The 20,575-nt window shown below is 41.3% G+C and overlaps 1 protein-coding gene across 3 annotated transcripts in view; it reads right to left on the bottom strand.

Annotated features, from left to right (window-relative positions):
* NRG3 (neuregulin 3) overlaps positions 1–20,575 on the bottom strand; it is a 667,620-nt gene that overhangs the window by 35,328 nt on the left and 611,717 nt on the right. For all 3 annotated transcript variants that reach the window (XM_058188056.1, XM_058188055.1, XM_058188054.1), the window contains exon 6: positions 13,708–13,834. In XM_058188056.1, the coding sequence (XP_058044039.1) occupies positions 13,708–13,834 (127 nt within the window). The remainder of the gene's footprint in view (positions 1–13,707; positions 13,835–20,575) is intronic.

Here is a 20,575-nt window from a genome sequence, read left to right as displayed (position 1 = left end):
CCCGACAGAAGCCCTGCAGAATTGTTAATGGGGCGAAAGCTCAGGTGCCCACTAGACCGTTTAAATCCAAACTATACACCAGAGGGTTACAAGGGAGGTCTCGAAAAAACAAGAGGGATGGAAATAGGCGACCGGGTATGGGCACACAACTATGGTGATGGCCCGATCTGGGTAGCAGGAAAAATTCTAAACATAACAGGTCCCAAATCATACTTGGTGGAGTTAGAGAATGGCGGTATGGAGGCGACATATAGATCAATTGAGGAAACGGTTAGCGGAACAATCCGAGTCAGACGAAACAGGCCCTGACTATACAATGCTTGAACCCACAGCTGACTCAAACCCGGGGAAATCGCAGGACTTAACTGAATTCCCGGAGGTCCAGCGACGCCAACAGGTTCCATTAGAAAACAGCAGGGACGACTCGGCAAATAATCCAGGGCCGGATGGCCTAGAGGAGGAGCCGAGAGGAGCAAACAGCCCCTCCGGTCAACTCGACCCGCTCCCAGGAAATGTACTGCGCAGGTCCGAAAGAGTCAGGAGACGCCCAGTCTATTTTTTTTTTTTTTTGTCTTAAAAAGTTTTATTTTGACATTCTTATCCAATAACATATCCAATAACATATTTAATGTACCCTCATATACAATTAATCGGGTCTGCCCGGTCACCACCCCCTTCCTTTTCCTTTTACTCTCCTTCTTTACCTTCTTCTACTTTCCATAACCATCCTCCCCCTCTCTTATCTACATCCTCTCCTCTTTCCTCCCTACTCCTTTCTTCTCCCTCTTCCCCTCTTCCTTCCTTCCTTTCCTCCTCCTCCTCTTCTCTTTCCTCCTTCTCTCTTCTCCTTCTTTCCCTTCATTCTAAAGTAGTAACCAGGCAGGTCCGATCTTACATTAATTATACATCTTCAATCATCTTTGTACATTAACTATCAATCCATTTTCTACCCCCCTCCCCCCCCCTCCCCTTCCTCCCCCCACCCCCCAAGACTTCCGAGAACCGAGTACAGGGTATAAAACTAACAACAAAAATTAAAATCTAGCACAAATCATAATCCATAGTCGTTCCTTAAAACCTCCACTCCCCTTCCAAAGACAAAGAAGATACTTTTCTTCCACTCCATTATATATCAAACCATTCCACTCCTAGAATTCTCAAAAGTTTCCGATTGAGTTAGTGTTTATTCTTGAATAAAGTACATAGTTTTTAATATCCAACCTTCATCGATCAATATCAAAACAACGTTCCATCTTCCAATATTCACCAAGGTTTCTTCTAAAATGTCTTTCTTCCCTTAGCAGTCTCTCAAAAATAGTTCATATTTCCAACTTAGTTTCTTTAATTTTTCTGTCCAACCTTCAGGGGTAAGCAATAGTCCATCTTTTCACATCTTTAACATTTATATATACAACAAATAATATTACAAATATCCAAAGTGTCAATTGTAATAATTAAAATCTTCACTTTACCTTACTTATGTCAAATAACATTGTTAAAATTACACCTATAACATCCAAAATATATCTATTATAACAATTACATTCTAATTAACATTACATCCATCTCTTAAATATAATATTTAATCCAAGTTCCTAAATTTTACTATCTATCCTCCAAAATTAAACAATATTCCATCTTCCTATTCCTTTATACCTTTAATATATCATATAGTACCCCTAAAATTACACATTTATATCCACAATAAATCATTTGCAAAAATTAACCATAATCATATATAATAAAATTAAACATTCTCCTCCTTCTTCTATCTTACATTTTCGACCATCTATTCACCATTCAACTTAACATCTGTTAACAAAGAATTCCCAATCTTTAATACATTAGTATAAAAATCTCGTGCTTTACAAATTGTATTGAGAAAATACTTTCTTCCTTTATAATTCAGTGTTAAACCTGCTGGAACCTCCCATCTAAAATATATCTGATGTTTCTTAAGCTCATCCACCAGAAAGGCAAATTCTTTTCTCTTTCTTAACATTTTAGGAGGAATTTCCTTCATCATTATTATATCTTGTCCTAATATTTGAAATTTATTTTTATAAAATGCTTGCAAAATTCCATACCTAATCCTCTTATTTGTAAAATAAATAACCACATCTCTCGGTAAACACTTCTGCCTTGCCCACCAGGAATTAACACGATAAATTTTTTCAATATTAACTTCAAAATCTTCTGGTTCCATTCCTCTATCTGGGCAAAGGCCTGAATAAAAATCTCTTTCAAATTTTCCTCTTTAGATTCTCTTAAACCCTTACCCTTATAACATATTCCATTAATTTATATTGTAATATAACCCTTTCTTCCTCTGCCTTATCAGCCTTAACCTGAATATCATCTATTTTATTTTCTAAATTCAAATTAATTTGAACTTCATCTATTTTCCTTTGCAAATCTAAATTAATTTGGTTAAATTCATTCAGTCTTTCTTCTGTCTGTGTACTAGATAACAATAATGGAGTAATTGATTCCTTTAATTTTTTCATCTCCTTACTCTGCTCTTCCACCAAATCTTTAAAATCCAGTATTTCTTTCTCCATTTCATTAAATTTTTGATCTATTTCTGAAAGATGAGCCTCCATAAGCTCCTGTAAAAAATTCCTTAGACTTTCTTTAATATCCTCTCTCAATTTCCGTACCTGAAGTGAAGATATTTCCAATAATTTAGAAGTGGTTAAATCTCTTTGCTTAAAAGCCATTTTTAAACTAAGTAATATCAAGAAGAAGAAGAAAAAAAAAAAAAAGGGGGAAGGGAATAAAAAGAAAAAAAACACTTAAACACTGTAAAAAAAAGATAATAAAAAAAGAAATAGATTTTTTTTTAAAAAAAGAATTCCATTTAGAAAAAAAAAATCTTGTTATTTTCTTCTTAGAGGTTCCACACCAGCAATTGTAATCAGCATTTCCTTAGCTTTCACTTTCAAAACACAAAACGCCATCTTTCTTCATCTCCACTCTTCAAATAACTTCTCTGTCAGGGAGTTAAAATCATCTTACAAACAAATGCCAGCCCTCCTGCTTTCGATTCTTTCCGTGTTGACAATTTATCAGTAATCCTCTTCAGTCACGGAGATGGACGCTGCGTTTTGCTCTGCTTTTGCAGAGGCGTTCTGGACTCTGGAGCTTTTTTTGAACTATCGAAGGAGCGTTCCCATCAAACCACCAGAAATCATTCTGGGGCTTTTCTTGGGGGCTCAAACTTCAGTTCAAATGCTCATCTCCCCCTCTTTGCCCGAGGGCAGAGATTTACGAGCTGTTGACAGAAGATTAGCACTGTCTAAACAGCTCTCACAGAATCACAAAGAACGGGCGGACTAAAATCGCCCGCCATTAACACAGCGGAGCCAAACCGGAAGCCCAGGAGACGCCCAGTCTATTTACGTGATTACGTTGAGAAGTAGTATGTAAATAAAATGTAAATGTATAGGTAAAGTGTTTTCTGGGAGGGAAGGAGTGTAATGTATCTTTAAATATTTTGGCGGGAAACAAGCACGTTGCTGATTGGTTGAAGCCGCCGGTTGAACTGTATATAAGGAGAGGTTTTTTCCCCAGCCGGGTTGCTGGGTTCACCATATAGTAAAGAGCTGTTGTCACTACCCTGGTCTCCTGCCTCGTTATTGCCCGAATCTAACAAGTGCCTATATTCTTTAAATCCATACTCTAATCTTCCAGCATACATATATTTTATAAGAGTCAGTATAACTCTTATTTTTGTTGAAAACTAACCTATATACTACATTCTATTTTAATTTAAATAGGGAACCATTCTATTTTCATTCCCTCCAACCTCCAGATTTCCCCTCTGTAATTTCCCAGTTAAATAATTGCACAGCTTCTCAAACACGTAGACATTCCTGCTGAGAATCTATCCTGCATGGAAAATACAGAATTTCATTAAAATTCAGGTATTCAACTTTACTTCCAATCAGGCATAGCAAAAAAAAATGCTCTTCAACTAAAAGTCAACTCAGACCGGCCACTTTCTCTATTGCAAAATCTGGAACATTTGTGTAGTTGTACAAAATTTCTCTATTCTTTTCATTCTAAGATACTTGGATAATAATAATAATAATAATAATATTTTAATTTTTATACCGCCCTTCTCCCGAAGAACTCAGAGTGGTGAACAGCCAAATAAAAAACAGTACAATACAATACAATAAAATCACTATTTAAAAAAACTTATTCAATATGGCCTATAAATTAAATTATAAAAATACATGATATAATATAAAAAACCCCATTTAAAATCCAATTTAAAAAACCCATTTTATGCCAGTCCTGCTCGGAAGAATAAATACGTCTTCAGCTCGTGGCGAAAGGTCCGGAGGTCAGGAAGTTGTCGAAGTCCTGGGGGAAGCTCGTTCCAGAGGGTAGGTGCACCCACAGAGAAGGCTCTCCCCCTGGGGGTCACCAGCTGACCATGTTTGGCTGACGGCACCCTGAGGAGACCCTCTCTATGGGAGCACACCGGTCGGTGGGAGGCATGTGGTAACAGAAGGCGGTCCCGAAGATATCCCGGTCCTAAGCCATGGAGCGCTTTAAAGGTGGTAACCAGCACCTTGAAGTGCACCCGGAAGACCACAAGCAGCCAGTGCAACCTGCGCAGGATAGGTGTTATATGAGAGCCACAAGTGGCTCCCTCTATCACCCGCGCAGCTGCATTCTGGACCAACTAGAGCCTCCGGGTGCTCCTCAAGGGGAGCCCCATGTAGAGAGCATTGCAGTAGTCCAGGCGAGAAGTGACGAGAGCATGAGTGACCATGCATAGGGAATCCCGGTCTAGAAAGGGGCACAACTGGCGAACCAGGCGTACCTGGTAAAAAGCTCTCCTGGAGACGGTCGCCAAATGATCTTCAAAAGACAACCGTCCATCCAGGAGAACGCCCAGATTGCGCACCCTCTCCATTGGGGCCAATGATTCACCCCCAACAGTCAGCAGCGGTTGTAGCTGACTGTACCGGGATGCCGGCATCCACAGCCATTCAGTCTTGGAGGGGTTGAGCTTGAGCCTGTTCCTCCCCATCCAGACCCGCATGGCCTCCAAACACCGAGACAACACTTCGACAGCTTTATTGGGGTGGTCAGGGGTGGAAATGTACAGCTGGGTGTCATCTGCGTACAGTTGGTAACTCACCCCAAAACCACTGATGACCTCACCCAGCGGCTTCATGTAGATGTTGAACAGGAGAGGCGAGAGAACCGACCCCTATGGCACCCCACACAGGAGGTGCCTTGCGGTCGATCTCTGCCCCCCTGCCAACACCGTCTGCGATCGGTTGGAGAGATAGGACGAGAACCACCGAAAAACGGTGCCTCCCACTCCTAAACTCCCCAACCGCCACAGCAGGATACCATGGTCGATGGTATCGAAAGCCGCTGAGAGATCTAGGAGGACTGGGGCAGAGGAATAACCCCTGTCTCTGGCCCACCAGAGATCATCCACCAACGTGACCAAAGCTGTCTCCATGCTGTACCCGGGTCGGAAACCAGACTGGGACAGGTCTAAATAGACAGATTCATCCAGGTACTGGGGTAACTGATGTGCCACCACACTCTCAACAACCTTCGCCACAAAGCGAAGGTTGGAGACTGGACGGTAATTTCCCAAAACAGCTGGGTCCAGGGAAGGCTTCTTGAGGAGGGGCTTCACCACCGCCTCTTTCAAGGCGGTGGGAACAACACCCTTCCTCAAGGAAGCATTGACAATTCCCTGGAGCCAGACTCGTGTAACCTCCCAGGTGGCCAGCACCAACCAGGAGGGACACGGGTCCAATAAACATGTGGTGGCATTCAGCCACCCCAGCAATCTGTCCATGTCCTCAGGAGCCACCCAGATGGTCTCAACAAGACTAGCCTCCATCACCTCGCCTGAAACTACCCAATTTTGGTCCAAACCGTCCCGGAGCTGAGCGATTTTATCGTACAGATACCTGCTAAAATCCTCAGCACAACCCTGTAAGGGATCATCGCGCCCCTCCTGGTGAAGGAGAGAGCGAGTCACCCTAAACAGGGAGGCTGGGCGGTTATCTGCCGACGCAATGAGGGTAGAAACATAGGCCCACTTGGCTTCCCTCAATGCCACTAGGTAGGTCTGAATATAAGATCTAACTAGTGTTCGGTCAGCTTCAGAACGGCTGGATCTCCAAGCATTCTCTAGGCATCTTTTCCGGCGTTTCATCTCCCTCAGCTCCTCAGAAAACCAGGGAGCCGGTTGAGACCTACGCCGGGTTAGAGGCTGCAAAGGCACGACACGGTCCAAAGCACCCGCCGCGGCCTGTTCCCAGGTCACGACAAGCTCCTCGGCCGAGCCGTGGGCCAGATCACCAGGGAACGGCCCAAGCTCCATCAGGAACCTCTCCGGGTCCATCAGTCGCCTGGGACGGAACCAACGCATTGGCCCCATCTCCCTGTGGTGTTGAGCGGCGGTCCGAAAGTCCAGACGAAGGAGAGAATGATTTGACCATGACAAAGGTTCAATGGCTAGTTCTCCTACTTCCAGATCATTTAACCACTGTCCAGAGACAAAAATCAGATCCAGTGTGCGTCCCCCAACATGGGTGGGGCCGTCAACTAGTTGGGTCAGGTCCATGGCCATCATGGAGGCCATGAACCCCTGAGCTGCCGTTGACGACACACTGGCCGATGGCAAGTTGAAATCCCCCATGACCATAAGCCTAGGGGTATCAACTGCCATCCCAGCTATCACCTCAAGCAACTTGGGCAGGGCTGTTGTCATGCAGCAAGGAGCCAGGTACGTGATCAACAAGCCCACCTGCATCCTACGCCCCCACTTCACGTAAAGAGATTCACAACCAGCTATCTGAGGTACAGTGGCCTCCCTCGGCTCTAGACTCTCTTTAATAACAAGTCACATCTTGATCATGGCTAATTCTGCTAAGTCTAAATCCATGTTTAGGACGCACAGTTCTATTTTGGTGGCTCGGACTATCTAATATCTCAGAGACTTTTTCATATATCCTTAATGGTTTTATGTGTGTCGCATCTGCTTCCAAGATGGCAACCATCTTGATTTTTTTTTTTACCTGATAATTGTATTAATTAGGTCTCTGGAACTCCTAGACTTTTCAAATTGATTTAAACTGATTGTTCTCTATTCGGACGGTCAATTTAACTTGATAAATCAAATTAAATATATCCCATTGAATACAGATAAATTCAGATGCTTCCCTATATGTCTTTTACTAATAAAAAAATTGCTTGAATCAAATTGTTCAAAAGCCAGTTCAAATGTCACAACTGGAACATTAAAATAAGAACAAGAACGAGGATAATAATTGATTTAAATATTTCCAAACAGAGCTATTTTCCAATTTAATGGAACCTTTGAAATGGATTTCCTAGGCATCACCTCTTGTGTTCCCATAAAAATCCTGCTGCAGTCACTGTTTTTAATATTTCTGTATAAAGTGAAGAATAAGTCCTACCATTTGACTTTTCAATGACTTCCATGAATTTCCATTCATTAAACCTTACAAAGAAGATTTCAGAGTAGAAACTATTTTTCTTTAAAATACGTGTGAAGTGTTAATACAAATATATTGAAAGCACACACTCCCTTGTAGCCTGATTTTGTAATGCAGTTTTAGCTCTACATACTATTTTTGTATTTCAAATGACTGAATTTGTAGCTGGTACAGAGAGGTGACCAAGAGGGGAAGGGATGTATTATTTTTTCTAACTGCAGTTAGGCAAACAGCTGAAAACATAAATGAGCTGGCTGAAGTGGAAAGCAAATTTGCAATGCATTATAAGTAGTTACAAGGAGAAGTGGGAGAATTATAGTTATTTCTTCACATTTACATATCACATTCTCCTGAGCAAGAAGCAAAAGAGCAACGATAACGTATATTTCTGCATTGTGCATCGCAATTGGGGGTACAGAGGAAACCCAACCTAATGGTACAAAATAAATTCAGACACAAAATCTAAAAGAAAATAGAGTCACTTGTTGATTGAAGTGACATAAATAAAAACATGAGCAAATAAAATAAGGAATTCCTAAAGTTTGCAAAGGGAAATGACAACGCTCACGTAAGGGATGAATTCGGTAACAGTCAGCATTTCACAACTAATATGTTGTACCTTGATGAAGGTATCTTTTCTTTTATGTACACTGAGAGCATATGCACCAAGACAAATTCCTTGTGTGTCCAATCACACTTGGCCAATAAAATTCTATTCTATTCTATTCTATTCTATTCCTACCTTTTGGACCCCTTCCTTCCTCCCTCCCTTCCTTCCCTCCTTTACCCCTTCACCCCTTTCCTATCTTCTGGACTCCTTCCTTCCTTCCTTCCTTCCTTTCTTCTCTCCCTCCCTCCTTTACCCCTTCATCCCTTTCCTATCTTCTGGACTCCTTCCTTCCTTCTCTCCCTCCCTCCTTTACTCCTTCACCCCTTTCTTATCTTCTGGACCCCTTCCTTCCTTCCTCCTTCCTTCCCTCCCTCCCTCCCTCTCCCCTTTATCCACCCTCTCCCTACCTATCTACCAACCTATCTATCTATCTATCTATCTATCTATCTATCTATCTATCTATCTATCTATCTATCCATTCATCCATAATAGCAGTACAGATAGTCCTTGACTTACGAGCACAATGGAGCTCAACATTTCTGTTGCTAAGTCAGACGGTTGTTCAGTGAGCTTTGCCCCATTTTATGACCTTTCTTGCTGCACTTGTTAAGTGAATCTGGCTTCCGCGTTGACTTTGCTTGTTGGCAAGTTGCAAAAGGGGATCACATGACCCCAGAACACTGCAACCGTCATCAATACGAGCCAGTTGCCAAGTGTCTGGATTTTGATCACATGACCACGAGGACACTGCAAACGTCTTAAATATGAGCCAGTTCTCTGGCATTCTAATTTTGATCACGTGCCCACGGGGATGTTCCAACGGTCGTATGTCTGAAAAGGGTCATAAGTCACTTTTTTCAGTGCCATTGTAACTTCAGACAGTTACTAAACAAAAGGTTGTACATCAAGGACTACCTGTAGTATTTTCCCATCCTTGGGGATATCAAAAGGGCCTCTGTGGCTCAGACTGGTAAGACAGTCTGTTATTAACAGCAGCTGCCTGCAATTACTGCAAGTTCAAGCCCCACCAGGCCCAAGGTTGACTCAGCCTTCCATCCTTTATAAGGTAGGTAAAATGAGGACCCAGATTGTTGGGGGCAATAAGTTGACTTTGTATATAATATACAAATAGGATGAAGACTATTGCTTGACATAGTGTAAGCCGCCCTGAGTCTTCGGAGAAGGGCGGGATATAAATGCAAATAAAAAAAAAATATCTCGGCTTTTCCCAGTGAAATCTCAACGAGATTAAAACCAAGTTCATACTGCCATGGAGCTGCAGTTCAACGTTGTGATTCGGGAGTAAAAATTTGATCAAGCCAAATCTGGTTTTATAAATCACTGTTGGAGTTCAACCTGTGCTTTTACGCAAATTATCGTTAAAGTAATGAGTAACCCTCCATTATAAGATCATCCCCTCCAATGAATAATGCCTGTCTTCCCCTTTCCTCTCAATGAAGGAAGAAAGCCCTAGAAAAATAGATTGGAACTCTGAGATGGAAACAATCTCTGTGAATGCCACCCTTTCAGGAGGCCTGTTTATTGACATAATGGCATGTAAGAGGTGCAAACAATAACAAAAAGCATGTCCTATTTTTTTTAAAAAGAGAGAGAGAAAAGGAACTGCTTCAGCTTTGATGATAGATTATCCAGAATTTTTATTCATATCCATCTTTTCTTTGCTTGATATCTTGGATTTTTGGGGAAGACAAGAATGCATACAAAAATTCTGAACAACAAAGAGCAGGACCACGACATCTCTGCACTACATCCTACAACATCTTGAGTCTCCAAAGACCTATGCAAGGGTCCTTTTTGTAGACTTTAGTTCAGCATTCAATACCATCATTCCAGACACTCTTCTAACTAAGCTAAACCAGCTACAGGTACCGGAACAGACTTGTAAGTGGATCACAAGCTTCCTAACAAACAGGAAGCAGCAGGTGAAGCTAAGCAAGATCACATCAAATACCTGTACAATTAGCACAGGGGCCCCCCAAGGCTGTGTGCTCTCCCCACTTCTCTTCTCTCTGTATACCAATGACTGCATCTCCAATGATCCATCTGTTAAGCTACTGAAGTTCGCAGATGACACAACAGTGATTGGTCTCATTTGAGACAATGACGAATCCGCATATAGACGAGAGGTTGAACGACTAGCCTCGTGGTGCAACCAAAACAATCTGGATCTGAACACACTCAAAACCGTAGAAATGATGGTAGACTTTAGGAGAAACCCTTCCATACTTCCACTTCTCACAATACTAGACAACACAGTATCAACAGTAGAAACCTTTAAATTTCTAGGTTCTATCATATCACAAGATCTAAAATGGACAGCTAACATCAAAAACATCATCAAAAAAGGACAACAAAGAATGTTCTTTCTGCGCCAACTCAGTAAGCTCAAACTGCCCAAGGAGCTGCTGATTCAGTTCTACAGAGGAATTATTGAGTCTGTTATCTGTACCTCCATAACTGTCTGGTTCGGTTCTGCAACCCAACAAGAAAAACACAGACTTCAGAGGATAATTAGAACTGCAGAAAAAATAATTGCTACCAACCTGCCTTCCACTGAGGACCTGTATACTGCACGAATCAAGAAGAGGGCCGTGAAAATATTTACAGACTCCTCGCAACCTGGACATAAACTGTTTCAACTCCTACCATCAAAACGATTCTATAGAGCATTGCACACCAGAACAACTAGACACAAAAACAGTTTTTTCCTGAAGGCCATCACTCTGCTAAACAAATAATTCCCTCAACAATGTCAAACTATTTACTAAATCTGCACTACTATTAATCTTCTCATCGTTTTCATCACCAATTTCTTTCCACTTATGACTGTATGACTGTAACTTTTTATTGCTATCATTAAGGGTTAAATTGCAACCTATGACCATCATTTGTGTTGTAAATGTTGTACCTTTGATGAAGGTATTTTTTTCTTTTTTTCTTTTTCTTTTCTTTTATGCTCTTTTTAAATGTTGTTTTAAATTGTATATATTTTGTTTTTATTTTGGCTGTACACCGCCCTGAGTCCTTCGGGAGAAGGGCGGTATAAAAATTTAATAAATAAATAAATAAATAAATAAATAAATAAATAAATAAATATGTACACTGAGAGCATATGCACCAAAACAAATTCCTTGTGTGTCCAATCACACTTGTCCAATAAAAATTCTATTCTATTCTATTCTATTCTATTCTATTCTATTCTATTCTATTCTATTCTATTCTATTCTATTCTAACATGAATATAAATATGATCACAGGGAACTTATAATCAACATTTTTAAAAAAACCTCTAAGTTAATAGAGAGAAATTTTAGGGGGCACGTTAGCCCCCTTGTCATCACTTTAAACCTCAGGACATCTCCAAATAATGTTGCCAAACATTTCAATGTGAAATGGTTGATCTTGGGCAACATAACTGGGTTTTTAAAATTATTTATTTATTTCCCTCCACATATGTGAAAATAATGGCCAAAATGATTTGTCTGTGGCAGCATTTCTTAAAGGTCTGAAGATGGACAGTAATGTCAACCTTCCTTTGACACAGAACTCAAAATGAGAGTTTAAAATTTTAAAGTCTTTCAAAGTAGGTTAGGTGAAGAGACAGATACAAGAAGAATTCTAGGAGTGAAATATTCCTGGATATATTAGGATATAATATCAAAACCAGGAAATTCTGTCCATGTGTCTTTCTGTTCCCTGTTACGCTAAGAAAATCAAGACAGGATTATTTTAACTTTCGTTCTCACATTTGCTTCAATAGCAATAGCGCTTAGACTTATATACCGCTTCACTGTGCTTTTACAGCCATTTCTAACTGGCTTACAGAGTTGCCTTTTGCCCCCAACAATCTGGGTCCAGGTTTTACCAACCCTGCAATGACGGAAGGCTGAGTCAACCTTGAGCCGGTCAGGATTGAATTCCTGGCAGTGGGCAGAGTTAGCCTGCAAAACTGCATTGTAACCACTGAAAGTTCTATTGACTGATTAGTCTTATGACCACATCAAAAATATAAAGCAAAAAGAAAAATAAAACAAAACTAAAACAGAGGATGTAAGTCCAGGGTAAAACACATAAAAGAAAGATATAGGTAGTCGTTGACTCACGACCACAATTGAGCCCAAAATTTATGTTGCTAAGAGAGACAATTGTTGTGAGTTTTGCCTCATTTTATGGCTTTTCTTGCCACAGAAGTGAATTGCTGTAGTTGTTAAGTTAGTCACACGGTTGTGAGGTGAATCTGGCTTCCCGTTGACTTTGCTTGTCAGAAGGTCACAAAAGGGGATCACGTGACCCTGGGACACTGTGACTGTCATAAAGCATCTGAATTTTGATCACGTGACTCATGCAATGGCAGTAAGTGTGGGAAAGGTCATAGGTCACTTTTTTCAACGCTGTTGTGACTTTGAATGTTCACTAAATGGACAGTTATATGTCGAGGGCTACCTTCCAATCATAAAAAAAAACATATGTATCAAAGAGGAAAAAAAATCAACATCCAGGTAAATCCATCACCTTTATGGATACCTCAATCTGTTTGAAATAACCGGTACTTTGGTCAACTGCCTTAGCTATAAACCTAGCAGTTCTGCTGATGATGTATAGATTAGAAGTCAGGGGGAAATAAGACAATTTCCAATACAGTTCTTAGTGTTGTTGTTATTTCAAGTAGAGATGTGAAATATCCAAGCCTAAGAGGTATAATTGACAATCAAACTACATATGATGTTCTGTCCCCCTCGCCTCCGTCCGAGAGATGGCTTAATTAGCCGGCACTATCAGCTCTGGCAGCAGAATAGCGAGCATCTCCCTCGACGCCGATGAGTCACCCAGGAACAAACTTCAGCTCTTAGTTAATCAGTTGATTTGCCTGCTACAAAGAGGCACAGCAGCTCTTGCTGCCTTTATATCATGTGGGGTAGTGACTCAGCACTTCCTAGGCCTGCCCCACCCCTGCTTCTGTTGTTCCCGCCTCTCCTGCCTATGAAACCTAGGGTCCAGCCAGGCCTGATTGCCATCAGCTGGGTCTGGAGGCGTGGCCTGGGAGGGGGGGGGGAAGAGTCAGGGGATGGAGGCCTTGTTATCTCCTCCACCTGACCTGCCTCTGGCTCCTGGAGCTGAGCCAGGGAAGCTGGTGCTCCCGAGGTAAATCCTGACGGCCCTTCCCCCTCACTTTCTGAGTCACTTTCTGGCAGGAAGCCTGGCTTCAAGTCACTTTCTGGTAGGAGGCCCGACTCGGGTGGTGCAGACACAACACATGAGCAGTATCTTTGATGGCCGCAGCACCATACACATACACGTCCTCTCACGATGTGGTAGATGGGAGAAGTGTCCACCTTGGACCATATTTGAATCCAAGAACTGAACTCTTGCTAGGCCAATTGAGAGGCTGTATCAACTTTGACAAAACAGCGTAAAGCTGACACTCTCTTCTCCCCTCTTTTACCCCCTAGGACTGCAGGTGCAAACTAGATCAGCTTTGGGACACAGGAAGAAGCGACAATGACTGCGCCATCAGCATCCCAACATTCAGACAGCATAATAAGGATTAACATTGGTACATTTACTCACGTTTTGCAGCTGGACTTGGCTTTGGGCCCTGGTCTCCGTTTTTGCCATGATGCTGGAAGCATTAAGGCTGTATGTTTTCCCATTCTGTATCTCTTTCAACTGTTCCTGGATGTACTTTGTTTGCTTTCTACAGAGAAACACCAAACAAACAACAGACAAAAACAAGTGGTTTAGTTACCCTCCAATTCGCTTTGGTGGGGTTTCCCCCCCCCCCGCTGATAATCGAAAGTGAGTGGCAATGGAAGAAGTCCAAGCACGTTGCATTGGGTTCTTCCTTACCAACATGCAAACAATGTCATACGGTCTGCTGGATAAGGAGCGGCTCACAAGGTGATGAGATTGAAAGTGGGACAACTGACATCATTTGAAATAAACCTGGGTTTTAGACTGGTATGGCTGAATGAGGTGGCGACTGAGAATTTGGAACCCACAAGAGAGAACGAATTAGGAAAAGGCTGGGATTAAGAGTGCAAACACAGAGGCATATTTTGCTAAATGAGGAAGGACAGATCAGTTAAACTGGCTCCCTCTTATGAAAAGGATGAAGAAAAAAAATATTTTGCATTGAATATGTTGGAGCAGAAACATGTGATCAAATGAATTAAAAATAATTTAATTATTTGGGACAGTAAGATTCTATTTAAACATCGGCGCTTTCTTTGAAAAAGAAGTCAGACTCCTGTAATTTCATTTCATTCAATGAATTCATTGAATTCATTCATTCTTTAAGATTCTGGTTACCACCTTTAAAGCGCTCCATGGCTTAGGGCCCGGGTACTTACGGGACCGCCTGCTGTTACCCTATGCCTCCCACCGACCCGTACGCTCACACAGAGAGGGTCTTCTCAGGGTGCCGTCCGCCAAACAATGTTGGCTGGCGGCCCCCAAGGGTAGGGCCTTCTCTGTTGGAGCTCCTACGCTCTGGAATGAACTTCCCCCTGGCTTACGTCAAGTGCCTGATCTTCGGACTTTTCGCCGTGAGCTGAAAATGCACCTATTTATTCAAGCGGGACTGGCTTAGAAGTTTTATTAATTTTAACTGGGGTTATTTAGATTTTAGTATTTTAAAGGGTTTTAAATTTTAATATGTTTTAAATTTTGGCCAATTTTATAATAAGTTTTTTAATTGTTTATTCTAATTGTATTTTGTTACTGTTTTTATTTTGGCTGTACATCACCCTGAGTCCTTCGGGAGAAGAGCGGTATAAAAATCTAATAAAATAAATAAATAAATAAATAAATAAATTGAATATGTTAACAAAATATCTATAAAAGGAACTGCTGTGCCTTTTGTAAGAAATTGTTACCTATGTAATCATCACTACAATAAAATGTTACATAAGCAACAGGCTGCATTTCTTAAAGTATTTCTCACAATTATATACATAATTATATACATTATATATGTGCGGGTCTGGATGGGGAGGAACAGGCTCCGACTCAACCCTTCCAAGACAGAGTGGCTGTGGGTGCCGGCGTCCCGGTACAGTCAGCTTACACCATCGCTGACTGTGGGGGAAGAAGTACTGACCCCCAGGGAGGGAGTGCGCAACTTAGGCGTTCTCCTGGACGATCGGCTGTCCTTAGAAGAACATTTGACAGCCGTCGCCAGGGGAGCTTTTTATCAGGTTCACCTGATCCGCCAGTTGCGCCCCTTCCTTGACCGGGACGCCTTACGCACGGTCACTCACGCCCTCGTCACTTCCCGCCTGGACTATTGCAACGCTCTCTACATGGGGCTCCCCTTGAAGAGCACCCGGAGGCTCCAGTTAGTCCAGAATGCGGCCGCGCGGGTAATAGAGGGAGCACCGCGTTGCTCCCATATAACACCTATCCTGCTGGCCTACACTGGCTACTGGTAGTCTTCCGGGTGCAATTCAAGGTTTTGGTTACCATCTTTAAAGTGCTCCATGGCTTAGGACCGGGATACCTTCGAGACCGCCTTCTGCCGCCGATTGCCTCCCAACGACCTGTGCGCTCCCACAGAGTGGGCATCCTCGGGGTGCCGTCGACCAAACAATGTAGGTTGGCGACCCCCAAGGGGAGGGCCTTCTCTGTGGCGGCACCAGCCCTGTGGAACGAGCTTCCTCCGGGATTACGACAACTCCCCGACCTCCGGACCTTCAGACGGGAACTGAAGACTTTATTATTCCAGCGTGCGGGACTAGCCTAAGAATAAAATGTTTTAGTTAAATTTTAATGGGGGTTTTATTGGTTTTTATTGTTTTAGTGATCAGGCCAGGATAATATTTAGTTTTAACTGGGTTTTAATGGTTATTTATTATATTGTTTTAATGTGCCTGTGAACCGCCCTGAGTCCTACGGGAGATGGTGCGGTATATTAGTTTGATAAATAAATAAATAAATAAATAGTGTTCTTCCGTAACTTAATCGCTCTCAGATTTACACAGAATTATAACCAGTTTTAAAAAGTGGATGTTAAAGGGATTATCAATCAATTAATTTGGGGAAAAATGCTCTAGAATGCATAATTAGGGAGTAATAATTTGTAGAAATAGAAGGTTTTGGGTTTCACACCAGAGTGTCAGTAGACCACACATTTTGCTATAATAATGCATTGGAGAATCATAAATGTGATTCTTTCATCACATGGAATTCAGGGTGTTGGAAGATACATATCCAGGAGTAAGGACTGTTCAGCAACTCATGATCACAAGAGGGCAATAGAGTGTAGACAGAGATTTGAGGATTTTGTAGTACAGAATATATGTAGCTCAGGATTGAACTGTTGGGTTATTGGAATTTTTCTGAGCTTGCTTGTTTTCCTGTAGATGTTTCGTTACCGGGTTAGGTAGCAAGATCAGTGCATGGGAGAATGAAATTTAGGAGAGAATATTTGTCACTCAGGGTTCAACTCTTTGAACTTTTCTTGCTGATTTTTTATTGTCCAACTGAGTAACATAAAACTGCATTGATGATGTTACCTAGTTGGGTAATGAAACATCTGCAAGAAAACCACCAAGCTCAGAGAGCACTAAGGGTTGGGGTTAGGTTAGGCCCCAGAATGAAACATGGAACTATATAACTACAATATATTGCTTACATATAGTAGTGTGCTTGTCAGTCTTGGTGGGGATGGGGTTTTTCCTCCTTAATGGTTCCTTGATTAGGATATTGTTTCTGCCTTAACATAACATAATAACAGAGTTGGAAGGGACCTTGGAGGTCTTCTAGTCCAACCCCCTGCCCAAGCAGGAACTCTACACCATTTCAGACAAATGGCTATCCAACATTTTCTTAAAAATGTCCAGTGTTGGAGTATTCACAACTTCTACAGGCAAGTTGTTCCACTTATTGATTGTTCTAACTGTCAGGAAATTTCTCCTTAGTTCTAAGTTGCTTCTCTCCTTGATTAGTTTCCACCCATTGCTTCTTGTTCTACCCTTAGGTGCTTTTGAGAATAGTTTGACTCCCTCTTCTTTGTGGCAACCCCTGAGATATTGGAACACTGCTATCATGACTCCCCTAGTCCTTCTTTTCATTAAACTAGACATACCCAGTTCCTGCAACCGTTCATATATGTTTTAGCCTCCAATCCCCTAATCATCTTTGTTGCTCTTCTCTGCATCTTTCTAGAGTCTCAGCATCTTTTTTACATCGCGGCGACCAAAACTGGATGCAATATTCCAAGTGTGGCCTTACCAAGGCATTATAAAGTGGCACTAACACTTCACGTGATCTTGATTCTATCCCTCTGTTTATGCAGCCCAGAACAGTGTTGGCTTTTTTGGCAGCTGCTGCACATGGCTGGCTCATATCTAAATGGTTATCCACTAGGACTCCAAGATCCCTCTCACAGTTACTACTATTGAGCAAGGTACCACATATACGGTACCTGTGCATTTTGGTTTTTTTGGCCTAAATGTAGAACCTTGCTTTTTTCACTGTTGAATTTCATTTTGACTGCTTATCCGGTACTGTTGGGAAGATCTACTCTGCTCTGGATAAGTTGTTTCATCCTTTTATTCTGCCGTTTCAATGGTGTGTAGAAATGGTTTATCTGTATTTGCCTGTGGATGGCTTATTTGTCTGAGTGCTTCCATTTCCAGGAATTTCCCTGCCATTTTTGGGTTTGGCTTGTTTCAATCATTTCCTTGATGAAATTGTAATTGAATCTGCACATTGAGAAGTTAAGAAATTTACATAATTGCTTCTGACTGCCAGGTGGGGCTCATGAAATCATTCTGGATAAAGTATAAATGCTGGGGAATTCCTGGAAGTTTGACAGTCTGACAATTTTTCATGAAGTAAGGGAAACATAGGTTTGTTGTAGCCTAACCTTGTAGAATAGCATTTTCTTAGAATTAAAACTTTATATAGCTCCAGGTATTGATTAAGATAGAGCTTTTCTAAAGACTATCATGATTCCTTTTCCTTGTCCTCCTTCTTCTCCCTCTCTTTCTCTTTCTCCTCACACTTGTCTTTGTCTTTCTCTTTTTCTCTCAGTCTTTCTCACTCTAACCACTGTTAGGTTTAGAGTGCAGCACTGCAGGCTACTTCAGCTGACCGCTAGCTGCAGATCAGCAGTTCAAATCTCACCAGCTCAAGGTTGACTCAGCCTTCTGTCCTTCCGAGATCAGTAAAATGAGGACCCAGATTGTTGGGGGCAACATGCTGACTCTTTAAACCATTTAGAGAGGCCTGTAAAAGCACCATGAAGTGGTATATAAGTCTAAGTGCTATAGTGCTATTGCTATTTTTTTCTCTTTCTCTCTTCCTCTTCCTCCTCCCCTCCTTCTTCTCCTTCTCCCTCTCTTTCTCCTTCTTCTCCTTCTCCTTCTCCCTCTTCTCCTTCTCCTTCTCTTTCTCCTTCTCCTTGTCCTTCTTCTTCCTCTCTTTCTCCTTCTTCTCTTCCTTCTCCGTAACTTTTTTCAGTGGATGCAATAGTAATGGGTAATGATCAATTGTTGGTTAATATCAAACCCTTAACAGCAAAGTTTGATCAGGAAAGCAAAATTCACACTGAACTTCATTAATGAGATTTAATTTTAAGTCAGAAGGAATTAGGTTACAAATCTTTGAAACTGAATTAACAAAACTCCTGCCCTCCATAAGTTCATTATAGTGGGGTCTCTAGGTATGGCTTGATCTTTTTCCCCTCCTAGAGTGGGCAACTGAAGGGCCAACAGCTATTTCCCAAGATAGACGTGGTATTTAACATCTACCTGCCATTTGTTAGTGTTGCTTTGATACACTCCCTTTCTTCTCCCTCAGCTTCACTCTGTTTTCTTACAGATTGCTGCAAACCCCTGTGAGCCTGTGACAGACTGAATACTGTGTAAGTGGAACAAAGAACAGAGTAAATGAAAATAAATTTTAAAAATACGTGGAAGAAAGAGGCATTGATTGGATTGAATCCAATTTAATATAATGGGCAAATAAACAGTGTTTTAAAGTCCTTTCCACTGAAATCCATGGGACTTAACTCAGAATAGTTCCCAGTACAGTGAGTTTTCTCACTCACCAATATTATACATCAGGATAATTGACCTGTTCGGCTTTCCCCGAAGAATGTCTGAGTGTTTTTGTTTTGTTTTGTTTTTTTCTCTTTTTGAAGAAAGCAAATATTTCTCTTTGCTTCCAGGAATAAAACCACAAAGGGAAGAAAATGAAACACGATCAGGGAGGGAGTAGCATAAAAATATCAAAGCATTTTATTCTTACAAAGGACATAACATTCCTGATAGCAAGAACAATTTCACAAGAGATAATTGTTTATTGAAAATCTTAGCTCTTTCCAGTGAAGTCTTATGGTGCCATGAGATTCACAGGTATTTACAATCTTACTCATATCACTCTACACAGGGTATAATAATAACTTCTAACACCATCAAACATGCACCTATGTCTATCTCAGATCCTTGGGTAAGACTCGACAGAAGGATAAAAATGCCAAATATGATTTGAACACCTGGCGGACTGTGCAATGTATTATTTTAATAATACTATAAATTATGGCAAAAGAAAGCAAAGATACCAATAGTAACAGGTGCCTTGTGTGCAATCCCAATACAACTGTATGCCCTTGGCATTGACGAAATCACTATCCATCAATTGCAAGAGGCAGTTTTACTAGAACAGCTTACATCCTGTGACTATACCTTTAAGCCCGACAAAGGATAACATCTGTCTATCTCAGGTCCTTGGGAAGGATTTGATAGTGGATAAAATACCAAGACCAGTTTAAACATCTGGCTGACTACGCACCGAACCATAATATAAAAATAAAATATAATACTTGCATATAATATAAAAATAATTCATAGAGAAATGGGTTATTTTTAATCACCAGAGGGTAGGACAAGAAACAATGGTTGGAAACTAACCAAAGAGAGAAGCAACTTGGAATTAAGGAGAAATTTCCTAACAGTGAAGACAATTTTTTTTTAAATTTGCATTTTTATCCCGCCCTTCTCCGAAGACTCAGGGCGGCTTACACTATGTCAAGCAATAGTCTTCATCCATTTGTATATTATATACAAAGTCAACTTATTGCCCCCAACAATCTGGGACCTCATTTTACCTACCTTATAAAGGATGGAAGGCTGAGTCAACCTCGGGCCTGGTGGGACTTGAACCTGCAGTAACTGCAAGCAGCTGCTGTTAATAACAGACTGTCTTACCAGTCTGAGCCACCAGAGGCCCTGATCAGTAGAACAGTTTGCCTTCAGAAATTGTGGGTGCTTCATCACTGGAGGTTTTAAAGAGGTTGGACTTGTCTGAGATTGTATAGATTCACCTGCTTGAGCAGGGGGCTGGACTAGAAGACCTCCAAGGACCCTTCCAATTCTATTCTATTCTATTCTATTCTATTCTATTCTATTCTATTCTATTCTATTCTATTCTA

Source organism: Ahaetulla prasina, chromosome 6 (assembly GCF_028640845.1).
Source record: "Ahaetulla prasina isolate Xishuangbanna chromosome 6, ASM2864084v1, whole genome shotgun sequence".
Lineage (NCBI taxonomy): Eukaryota > Metazoa > Chordata > Lepidosauria > Squamata > Colubridae > Ahaetulla > Ahaetulla prasina.
This window is presented reverse-complemented; position numbering and strand designations above follow the sequence as displayed.